Source organism: Cervus canadensis, chromosome 15, assembly GCF_019320065.1.
Source record: "Cervus canadensis isolate Bull #8, Minnesota chromosome 15, ASM1932006v1, whole genome shotgun sequence".
Classification (NCBI taxonomy): domain Eukaryota; kingdom Metazoa; phylum Chordata; class Mammalia; order Artiodactyla; family Cervidae; genus Cervus; species Cervus canadensis.
The window spans coordinates 52005570-52017765 of NC_057400.1; the positions used below are offsets into that span (position 1 = coordinate 52005570).

Sequence of the window (12196 nt, forward strand, 5' to 3'; positions counted from 1 at the left end):
CACAAATGGCAACCCACTCCAGTATTCTTGCCTGGAAAATTCCATGGACAGAGGAGCCTGTGGGCTATAGTGCATGGGGTCCCAAAGAGTCAGACACGACTGAATGAACACAGGAGAGAGTGAACCAGGAGAGATTTGTTGAATTCAGCCAAGGAAGGAGGAAGTTTCTTATTGGTTGTACTTACATATCCCTACTTCATTCCTTCCCAAAGAAAGGCAGTGCCGAAGAATGCTCAAGCTACTGCACAATTGCACTCATCTCACACACTAGTAATGCTCAAAATTCTCCAAGCTAGGCTTCAGCAATATGTGAACCGTGAACTTCTAGATGTTCAAGCTGGTTTTAGAAACGGCAGAGGAACCAGAGATCAAATTGCCGACATCCGCTGGATCATCGAAAAAGCAAGAGTTCCAGAAAAATATTTATTTCTGCTTTATTGACTATGCCAAAGCCTTTGACTGTGTGGGTCACAGTAAACTGTGGAAAATTCTGAAAGAAAAAGGAATACCAGACCACCTGACCTGCCTCTTGAGAAACCTGTATGCAGGTCAGGAAGCAACCATTAGAACTGGACATGGAACAACAGACTGGTTCCAAATAGGAAAAGGAGTACGTCAAGGCTGTATATTGTCACCCTGCTTAGTTAACTTATATGCAGAGTACATCGTGAGAAACGCTGGGCTGGAGGAAGCACAAGCTGGAATCAAGAATGCTGGGAGAAATATCAATAACCTCAGATATGCAGATGACACCACCCTTATGGCAGAAAGTGAATAACTAAAGAGCCTCTTGATGAAAGTGAAAGAGGAGAGTGAAAAAGTTGGCTTAAAGCTCAGCATTCAGAAAACTAAGATCATGGCATCTGGTCCCATCACTTCATGGCAAGTAGATGGGGAAACAGTGGGAACAGTGGCTGACTATTTTTTGGGGCTCCAAAATCACTGCAGTTGGTGATTGCAGCCATGAAATTAAAAGACGCTTACTCCTTGGAAGGAAAGTTATGACCAACCTAGACAGCATATTAAAAAGCAGAGACATTACTTTGTCAGCAAAGGTCCGTCTAGTCAAGGTTATGGTTTCTCCAGTAGTCATGTATGGATGTGAGCGTTGGACTATAAAGAAACCTGAGTGCCGAAGAATTGATGCTTTTGAACTGTGGTGTTGGAAAAGACTCTTGGACTGCAAGGAGATCCAACCAGTCCATCCTAAAGGAGATCAGTCCTGGGTGTTCATCGGAAGGACTGATGTTGAAGCTGCAACTCCAATACTTTGGCCACCTGATGCAAAGAGCTGACTCATTTGAAAAGACCCTGATGCTAGGAAAGATTGAGGGCAGGAGGAGAAGGGGACGACAGAGGATGAGATGGTTGGGTGGCATCACTGACTCAATGGACATGAGTTTGGGTAGACTCTGGGAGTTGGTGATGGACAGGGAGGCCTGGCGTACTGTGGTTCACGGGGTCGTAAAGAGTTGAACACGACTGAATGAACTGAACTGAACTTCATTCCTAAGGAATAGGAAGAGAGTGGGTAAACTTCCTGCCTGCCAAAGATGAAAAAGAGTGTGATAAGTGGAAGTAGGCATGTTATTCTTCAGGGTGGAGGAGATTTTCATTTTTTGGTTCTAAATTCAGAGAAGAACTTGAGATGTGGATTCTTCTATAAGATGAATTTCTAATATGAAGAACACTCACTAAGGGGATGGTTTCCTTAATAGTTTCATAAAAGATATGAAAATCCCTTCATTGAGTGAATATCTTATACTAAAGTTGAATGAGAGTGGAGGATATTACATTAAAGAGTGATTTAGGGAAACAGTTTTGGCTGGGGGCAAGCTCATGTGGTCTCAGCACTGCTCACTGGTGATGGAATTTAATGCATCAGCAGAATTAAACCCTTTTCCTCTTATGGACACATGATGGATGAGGTTCACATGCACAGGTCATCCCTGTGGAAATGCCTAGATTTTAATGCAACCAAAACAATTTTTTTGTTTGTTTTTGAAGTTGGAGTAGTTTCTACTCGCCTGAACCTGTCATTGTTCATCAGTAACAGTTGCTGTGATGAGATGAGACAAGGTGTCCAGAGCTCTGGGAATCTCAGCTCATAGTTGGCCTGCCCCCACCCGATTCTAAGGCCAGCTCCACTCCCCTCCCCCATTCTCAGCCCCAGCTGGAGAATGACTATCATACGTGCACACACACACACCACACAGAGTTAACAGTTCAAGGAAACAAACAGTAAAATCTTGCTGACCGGCCTCTCTTGCCTTCCTGTGGCGTGGCCTTGCACACACACTGGATTTGCAGAGCACATCTGACCCTTAAAAGTGTGGCCCAGAGCCTAGCATTAGCCCTCAGTCTGAGGCACAGTGACTTGTTTTAGTTTCTAAAAGGCTCCAAGATCTGATTTGAATGGTAGCCAGACCCGGGGCTTAGAGCTCTCAGCTGAGTTCCTGCCTACACTGCACCCGACCCCCAACCCCACAAAATAAAAAACTACCTTGTTGAGCCCTTGTGGCTGTCGGATTGCAGCCATTTTGGGGTGTGGTTTCCCTCTAGGATCATCCATTTGAAAGACTGGTATGGCGGTGATAGGGCTGATTCCTCTGTCTATGGACTAGTGTGCGCTCTCCACTTCAAAAGGCTTCATCAGGGCTTATTGTTAAAAATGAGCATGGCCCTTCCAAGTCATCACCTTGCCCCAGCGATACTGTGTGGCTTGCCTATGCTACATACTAGGGAAGCAAAGTTAAATGAGATAAAGCATGTGTGTGTGCATGCTGCTAAGTCGTGCCCAACTTTGTGCGACCCCATGGACTGTAGCCCGCCAGGCTCCTCTGTCCATGGAATTCTCCAGGCAAGAATACCGGAGTGGGTAGCTGTTCCCTTCACCAGGGGATCTTCTGGACCCAAGGACTGAACCCGCATCTCTTGTGTTTCCTGCACTGGCAGGCGGATTCTCTACCACTGTGCTCCTGGGAAGCCAAGATAAAGCATAGGCTAATTGAAGTAATCTTTTTAGTTTAGGATTGTCTGACTTAGCAGGCACATCAACTGTATTATTTCCTTACTGGTCTCTCACCATTCTCTCTTCCCTACTTCATGGGTACCTCTCTGCTTCAACCAGTAATCTCAAGAAAGAGTTGTTTCAGCTTAAAGCTAGGACACCTGTTGGGGAAAGGGAGGCAAGAGGAAGTGAGTCAGGAGGCCCTCCCCTGGGCTGAGAGCTTGAGTGAAACTTCATTGAGACCATAACAGGAAACATAGTAGCTGATAAAGGTGTTTATGTGGTTAGAGCTTAGAAAACTCTTAATGTGAATTCTGTTCCTATTAAAGATGTTTAAAGAAAAGCAGTTCTTGCTTTTAAGTATCTTCTGTAAGAGGTTGAAAACTTTTTTCTAGTTTAGATAGAAATACTTTAAGAGGTGTGTTTTTTTTTTTTTTCTTTTTAAGTGTTCTAGTATAGTAGTACTGAATCACAGTGTAGACATGGAAGCATTTTAGGCAGCATCCAGAATTCAATACTAATGTAGAATACGTAACTAGAAACACTTCTCAGGAGTTAAATTGTTCCCTCTTAAGTTTTCTTTACCCTTCACTTTATATTCTTTAAATTCTAAAATAGCAGAAACTTCAAACTGATAGATGACTAATCAGTATAGTTTACAAAATCATATTTGTAGCTTTCACCAGGTCTTTTATAAGCTTTGAAGATTAGTTTCCTGAGAAAAAACCTTCTGGCATCACAGAAATCCACTTGAATTCTAAGCTCACATAACCAAGTTGTTGCAAATTACCATAAGCAACTTTTTAGATTTCTGAATAAACACTTCTATTCAATTGGTATTTGCCAGCTATCAAGTGTTTATAGCTTAAACTTTTTATCAGCTGGTGCTTAAAGCTGTAAGCTGCCTCTGAATGAATCCAGAGTCTCGTTTGTCTGTACACATTGTCATAGTAAATGACACCGAGTCATTTCAGGAAATTTTATTCTTTATGAGGGTCTTTAGTTTGCAATCCTGTTGCTGAACTCAGGTTTGGCTTCTCGTAACCCAAGAATCCAATACTGAGAGACAAGTGTTAGGTAAAAGAAAAGAGAGCTTTATTGAGGAAGCTAGCAATCCTGGGGAGAAGGTGAACTCATGTCCCCAAGAACCAACTCCTCAGGTTTTGTTCTGAGATTACTTAGGGAAAAGAGGAGGGAGCTATGTGCTGGGGAAGAGGTAATCTTCTGTTTTCAAAGATGACCATCGCAATCCTGTGGTTCCAAGTAACTCTCAGGTTTGAACCATAAGCTTTGGTCTGCTGAGAGGGCCCCACTGGGTCCTGCTTGGTTTCAACCTTAAGGGAAAATCAGAATGGTGTCAGTAATGCAGCTCTGTCCCTCTTATATTTCATAACATCTTTAAAATATGGGTGAGGAATGTAGGCTAATTGTGCATAAATCGACCCTTTTGTTGCCATTGTTGAATGCTTAATTAAGAGAGGGTGATTGTTCTCACAAAGATACCAGGTTATATTAATGTAGGTATAACAAGATTGGTTGTGTCCCTCTGGGTAATTGTTGAAACTTGATGAATAAATGATGGTTCATTATACAATTTTCTCTACTTTTGTTGATTATAAAAATGTATAAAAGATAGCACAGAAGCAGTTATTTCATCAAAACATAATCCAGCATTTTCCAGGTTCTGGGAAAAGAGCTCCAAGAAATGCCTCTTGAAGCAATATTCCATTACTAAAGGAAAGGAACTCACACCCGAAGACACGTCATCTATCCGTAGGCTACATTGACCAAGTATATCTGGAAGCAGAATTAGTGATACAAACTCAGGGTTTAATTCTCACCCAAGTTTGTAATGGTATTGCTTTCCTTTACGCCCCATAGGTTCGTGTGACTGTGTTTCCCTCAAAGACTGTAGCTCAACATTCAGGAGTACCTTGGTGGATCATCCTAGTGGCCATTCTTGCTGGGATTTTGATGCTTGGTCTATTAGTATTTTTACTGTGGAAGGTAAGTCATATCTGGCACTTGAGTTTTGTGATATAAACTTTATTTCAGGTTTTTTTTTTTTAAAGTAAATTAACACTGATAGTACATTTTGCGTTGTTTCTTTTTCCCAACATTTTTTCTATGAAATTTGTCCAAAATACAGCAAACTCGAGAATTATATAATGAATATCTGAATACCTATCTAATATTTTATATTTAAAGGAATAGTATTTATATATTATAAGCTGTTTCTTTTAAGTGTGTAAATTTCAGTGCTTTCACATATAATATAGCATGTTTGGCAGATAATAATTTTTAAAAATTTGCCACTATGACTGTTTCTTTATTAAAGATCAAATTCTGAATCTAAGCCAAATTGGTTATCATGCTAATCAGAATCTGTATCCCTATTAATTTCAACTTTTGAAAAGAAATGTTCATGGCAGCCATGGGGGCTAATTACAATTGCAGCTAGATTAGGAAATAGGAAAGCATGAAATTAATGAATCTCAAAATGGTCACCATAGCCTATATCAAGCATAAGGAAGATTTGTGTTTAATGATGTACTTCATTAGAGTCTGGTGCTTTAAATATAATGTAGTATCTTCCCTCTGCTTTCCACCAGTAAATAGTCGACATTACAAAAAATGTATGAGATGTCATATACTTTTCTTGGCAAAAATTATCACCTATAGATTTTGGGTTATTCTCAGTTAGTAATGGAGATTCACAGATTTTGATCAACAATCCCAAAACACTCAAAACAAAGTTTGTAATGACTTATTTGGCAACTCAACTTGACATGATGTGAAGAAAGGATATTTTTAGTCTCTATCCTTTACTCAATTCTAAAACATTAGGAATACTAATGTATTAGAAAATTTGGGGTTTCCAAACATGTCTGGTCTAGAGGCAAAGGATGATGAAACTCGACTACTAGTCTCTAAGATCAAACTATCCTTCTTTTCTTTGGACCCAAGTATAATGGACAAGGACTCAAGATATTCTCACCTTCAAATATTGGGCATCTCTTTTTGCTTTATTTTTCCAAGTTACTTCCTTTTGCCAAGATAAATTTGAGGTAGTTTTTGGGCATCCTCCAATTGTGTGATTGAAGTTTGGTATCTGATTATGCCAAGCCCCATCCTCCCATGGGAAGTTAGCCAGTCCTACCTGATGTTTACTTCAGATAGTAGGTTTGTCTGAGCACAGCCAGCCAATATAGGAGATGCTCTGGAAATTATTTTGATATCAAAAGCTGAATGTGAAGTTTTGATATTTGAGGATGGCCTTCTGTTGCTCTCCAGAAGAGGTCCTACAAGGACAGTCTTTTCCTATACCTCTATACTCATTTAGAGTGACCTGATCTGAGGAGCACAGAGTACTACCACATAAATGTTACATTGTGGCTCAGAATTTGGGAAAGTGACAGCAATCGTTATTTCATGATGGTATGTTCAAATTTATATTGTGATTTACCCTACAAAGGCCTCAAGTAGATGGTACTTACCCCATCAAATTCACTGAAAAGGACCGAAAAATATTCAGTGTCTCTTTTATTTGGATTTGTGCGAAGTCTTAGAGAATTTATTCTTTACACTTTGAATTAGTAAACTGCAGATGTCAATCTTTTGCATATTTTTAGACTCCACATCCCCTGCAAGAAGAAACTGTGTGCTCAGTTGTGTCCAACTTTTTGCAACCCCATGGACTATAGCCCATCAGGCTCCTCTGTCTGTGAGATTTCCCAGGCAAGAATGCTAGAGTGGATTACCATTTTCTCCTCCAGGGGATCTTCTGACCCAGGGATCGAACCCATGTCTCTGCATTGGCAGGCAGATTCTTTACCACTGAGCTATCTGGGAAGCCCTGCAAGAAGAAACTACCCAAAACTATGATCAGATGTGTAAATATTTTCCCTTTTAGAATGATTTTGGCCCTTAGGATTTGTTACAAATAGAAAAATCAATTTGCTAGTGTCATCCTTATAAATATTTGACCAGAGACCTATGGTAATAGAGTTGGCTTCCCAGGTGGCACCATGGTAAAGAATCTGCCTGCCAAGCAGATCCCTGGGTCAGGAAGAGTCCCTGGAGAAGGAAATGGCAATCCAGTCCAATGTTCTCGCCTGGAAAATTCCATGGACTGAGGAACCTGGTAGGCTATAGTCCATGCAGTCTTTATAGTCAGCCAGGACTTAGCAACTGAGTATACAGCACACTTGATGTCACTGTGTCATACGGTATGGGGTCTGTTCCCTTTTGGTTGATCCATAGTGGTCTCTTTGTAAGCAAGCTGTAAATAGGAAACAGGTTAAACTCTGAGATTTTTCTTTTGTTTAGCTTTTATACACAGCACTGTAACACTGACTAAATACCTTGCTTCCTTGTAGTGTGGTTTCTTCAAGAGAAATAAGAAAGATCACTATGATGCCACATATCACAAGGCTGAGATCCATGCTCAGCCATCTGATAAAGAGAGGCTTACTTCTGATGCGTAGTATTGATCTACTTCTGTAATTGGTAATTGATCAATGTTTTTTAATTGCTAGCTGTGGAACCTGCTATGGTTGTGGTGGCTAACTTTAAAAGCAACAGCTTGCTGTGTGTGTCCCATTAACAGACGTTTTCCAAATGTCCACACTGGCTTACCTTGCTTGAATTTATTTTATTTCATTTATTTCACTTGAAAGCTTAGTTTTTTTTTTTTTAAAGAGTGCACAAAGAATCTTTCGTTGCAGGTGAGTCACTTTGTGTTGTTGTTAATAGACATCACCCACAGCAATGAAGAAAACTGCAATCTCCGTACACATATGAGGTGTTAGACCTCTACTGTAGACCAGTTTGCCACGTGTTGTTAATCTAGTATGTAGCATACCACTTGGAATTTCAAAGATGCATAAGAAATCATCCCAGATTTCTTGTCCATTTTGGAATTTCCCACAGATAGAAGCTTGTGTTGACTGCCTAATTAACCTGTTGCATGTTGAAAACATGTGTTTCTCTTGAAGAGAAGGCTTTCTCACTGTCATCGTTTTGATTTTCGTGCTATAAAATGATGGGGCAAGGCTTGGAATGCTTTTATTGTTGCTCAGAAATTGTTTTATGCTGGCTAAGCATGCAACTTCCTTTCCCTGCATATCTACTACAAGTCAAAGACCATTACAACAGACTCTTCACTACTCCCATGATGGACATTGTGGTCAACTTCAGAAGATGATTCTTTGCCAACGTGGCCTTCAGTTTACAAAAGTTTAATATAAAAATGCTGTGGACAGTTTATTCAAAACGTTGTAATGGAGTTTGATTTTGTTCCATGTTCCTAGAAATTTTTTTCAGCCCTGGGTCTCAGCTGACTTTAAGTTCATGTTTGGCTTCTCTTATTTGTAACTCCATGGAAACAGGAATTGGCAGCGATTCCTTTTTCCATTTCTCTGGGCACCAGAGGGTAGAATTACCCCTGTAATCCGTTTCCATGGTCCTGTCATGATGAATCCCAGCATTTCCATTTCAGTTTATGTATCACCCCAATTTCTTTGTTTAAATGGGGCAATAGTCACACTGTGTGACAGATAGGTGTTTTGGCTTTTTTGCAGAAAGTAGAAAAGGCCTTAGAACAAAAATTCTTGTCCCATTTTCCTCACTGATTTAAGTGATAAATTTGTACATAATTTTATTTTGCCCCATGCCATTTTTATAGCTTAACATCATTCAAAACAAATGTTGTGTCCCTATTGATGTCACATAGTAAACACATTAATCAACCAGTCTAAGTATCTTCCTCATCCATCTTTTATCTGCATTTAAAAATTAAAGACACATCTTTTTAAAAAGAACATATATATTTTATTCATTAAAAAAATTCAATCTGACTTAAGAATTTCCAGGTATGTTCCCAATAAAAACCTACTTTGGATCAGATTGAATATGTTTTTAAAGATTAATAAAATATATATTCATTAATAATCTAAGTGTAAGTGCTGTATTTTTGCCAAAAAGAAAAGAAATTAGAGGATGCTCTGAAATTCAATCTAGTGGTAGTTTCCTCAAATTCTTTGTGGTACATGAATGATTTTATTGCAGGACACAGTCACTGCATGATTTATTAATGAAACAGCTTAGTTTAGAAGTTTCATTTGGAAATCCAGGCAGTATAAATTACATCTTAGCTATTAAGAAAGATGTACTGGAGCCTCGAAGGAGAGGAGATTCTTAAATCACCCATTTAAAGTAGTAATTTGTGAAATATTTGTGACCTGATTTCCATTTTGTTAGTGGAAGAGGGGCATGGAATAATCTTTGGTTTATGGCCTTGAAAAAAAGTTGTTCTTGAAATTAACATGATGTTCTAGTAATCTGAAAGTTAGGTCTTTTACATATAATGGTGATTATAAAAAAATGGAAGCACTATTTCATAAACTCTTCAACTCTTAGAGGTAACTTACATTGCTATAATAAGATGGACAGACAAGATGGGAAAAGGGACTTTTCTTCCAGTTTTACAGCTGTTCTCTTCTGTTTATCCTCACCGACTATTACTATTTCTTTTTGACCTATTAGTTCCTTCTTAAAAGAAAACCATGTCTTTTATTCTTTGTCCCAGTCCAAATTTAGGCATAGCTGAACAGAAAGCTTAGATATTACCATCCAGTGGACTTGCCTTTCTTGGAATTACTTAATTTGTGTCTGTTTCTTTCTCCCCCCGTCTCCAGTGTGGATTCTTTAAACGCTCTAGGTACGATGATAGCGTTCCCCGATACCATGCTGTAAGGATCCGGAAAGAAGAGCGAGAGATCCAAGATGAAAAATATAATGATAACCCTGAAAAAAAACAGTGGATCACAAAGTGGAATGAAAATGAAAGCTACTCCTAGGGAGGCCAGAAAAGCTTCACAGTACCCAAACTGCTTTATTTTTTCCCCAACCCAGACACTCAGATGGATTGAAAAACCTGTTCAATATCTGAATACTGATTTCAGAAAGACTACACAACAGTACGGGCCTACAGTTTTAACTGTGGATGTTGTTACGTAGCCCGAGGCTCCTGTTTTGCACAGCCAAATTGAAGGCTGTTGGAATGGATTTTTCTTTAACTGCCTTAATTTAACGTTCCGGGTTGCCTTTGTTTTTGACTTACTTGTGCTGGGGAAGGGCCTGCCTGGTTACTCTTATATGACATCCTTCCAAAGGTGTAGCTGGAAGAAGGCACCATGACCCCTGCGCCAACAGAGTGACCGTCCCAACCTCGGCACCACCTCTGCCAGCGTTCTTCTCATAGGATGGGAGAAGATGCCAGTTGACTGTCCTGCATCACAACCCTATACCATCAGGGTAACTTTGTTCAAACTAAAGTGCTCCCATAAATTAAATGTGCAATAGAAGGTGATGTTGCCATCCTGCCATCTTTTTCCATTTCCTAGACGTGTGAATACCTGCTCACGCCAAATACACACAGGTTTCATTTCCCTTTCACTAAAACACAGGCATAACAGATTTGAATGCTAGTTATACTTATTTGTATATGGTATTTATTTTTCTTTTTTACAAACCATTTTGTTGTTGACTAACAGGCCAAAGATTCTCCAGTTTGCCCTTCAGGTTGGATTAAGCAATCAGAATCAGAACATGAGAGGTCACTGGTTGGACCTCAATTACTGACTGCCTAAAGAACATAGTAAGTCTTTATAAATATAGCAGAGAGTTGTTATACTTTACAGATAAGTTTAAGTTATTAACTCCCTTCATGACAGCACTCATCCCCTCCCTCCAAACCCAAAACATTTAAGAAACAGAATTTAACTGTGAGATGTTTAATTCTTAAAGACAGAAGATATTTTTTAGTTTAGAGCCCTGTGTGATATTTCTGATTTTCCTGCTATAACTATCAGGAACTCTTGGAAATAATGGGATTGTTTGTTGGACTTTAGCACAGTTTAGTCACTGCTGAAAATACTGTATATTCAGGACTTGAAAGAAACAGTGAGTGCCGATGGTGGACCCAAACCGATCCAGTGTAAGACTACTGAATACCTGATACCAAAAGTCTGAACATCGTGGCTTTGAAGTTTTAAAATATTATTGGAATCATTTAATCAACGAGTCGATGTTCTGTTTTTTGCTTTGTTTCCTCCCCTGTCTGTATCCCCCAAAATACTTTAACTACTCTGAAAAGAACTTTAAATCGTTTTTTAAAGATGAAGGGGAGGGAGGAGGAAGTTATTATTATATACATTCAATAGAGATTGAATAGCTGGAAAGCTAAATTTTAAAAAATTACTATACTTCAAAATGTTAAGTTACAGGGGGTACAGCAACAAACAGGTGCTAATTTGTTTGGCTGTAGTGTAAGTAGCATATCAAAATCTTTTAAAAGAACAAAATACAGCTATATGTGATATTGATGCTTTGGCATTTTCTTTTTTTTTTTCTTTAGAAATCTTATGCCCTTAGGATATTAGTTGTGCTTTGGAATTTTCAAAACAAAAATAGTTTTACAGATGATAATTTGTTTACAGAAATTTCTCTAAAACAGGTCATAACAATGTTTAAAATCTCAGTTTCTTGCTTAGATAACTTGGAACCCAGTGCACTGGCTTATAGGTTGCTGAGAAGCTGATTTTTTGAACGTGTTTATAGACCTTTGTTATAAAAATGAATGTCCTAAAAGGGGGGGCGGGGTGCAAGTGTGGTTCACCAACAAAAGAAACACGAATGTAGTGGTGTTTATAGTTGTTAAAATGTCATCTCAAGTCAAGTCACTGGTCTGTTTGCATTTGATACATTTTTATACTAACTAGAATTGTAAAATTATTTCATGATTAGAAAATACCTGTGGATATTTGTATAAAAGTGTGAAATAAAAATTTTTTTATGAAAGTGTTTGTGGCTTAGAAACACAGCATTGTTCATGTGGAATTATAAATAACCTGAATTGCCTTTCTTTTTATTTCATCAAGCTGAACTATAAAGGTTTTGGTGTTTTTATTTATGGGACACTAAGAATAATCTCAGATCAGCCAAAGCTATTAGTGCTCCACAAAATGCAATGTAAATGTGATTTTTTTTCCTCTTTTGGCTTTACTGTTGGTTGAGAATATTTTCAAAAGAAAATTATCTTAAAGGTGGTTTGTTCAAGATACCTGCAGATTGGGAGTTGTGTGTAAGCATTGATTCATCTGCTTCAAAGGCTTGTTATGCCTG

The 12196-nt window shown here is 38.7% G+C and overlaps 1 protein-coding gene across 2 annotated transcripts in view; it reads left to right on the forward strand.

The window, feature by feature from the left end:
- Positions 1-11875, forward strand: part of ITGA6 (integrin subunit alpha 6) — an 84327-nt gene extending 72452 nt beyond the window's left edge. Inside the window, exons 24-26 of one of the 2 annotated variants that reach the window (XM_043487654.1) lie at positions 4892-5017; positions 7390-7519; positions 9709-9877. In XM_043487654.1, the coding sequence (XP_043343589.1) occupies positions 4892-5017; positions 7390-7497 (234 nt within the window). In that variant the 3' untranslated portion in view covers positions 7498-7519; positions 9709-9877. Of the gene's footprint in view, positions 1-4891; positions 5018-7389; positions 7520-9708 lie in introns of both variants that reach the window. The other variant, XM_043487653.1, reaches the window with a different exon arrangement.
- The last annotated feature ends 321 nt before the right edge of the window (positions 11876-12196 follow it).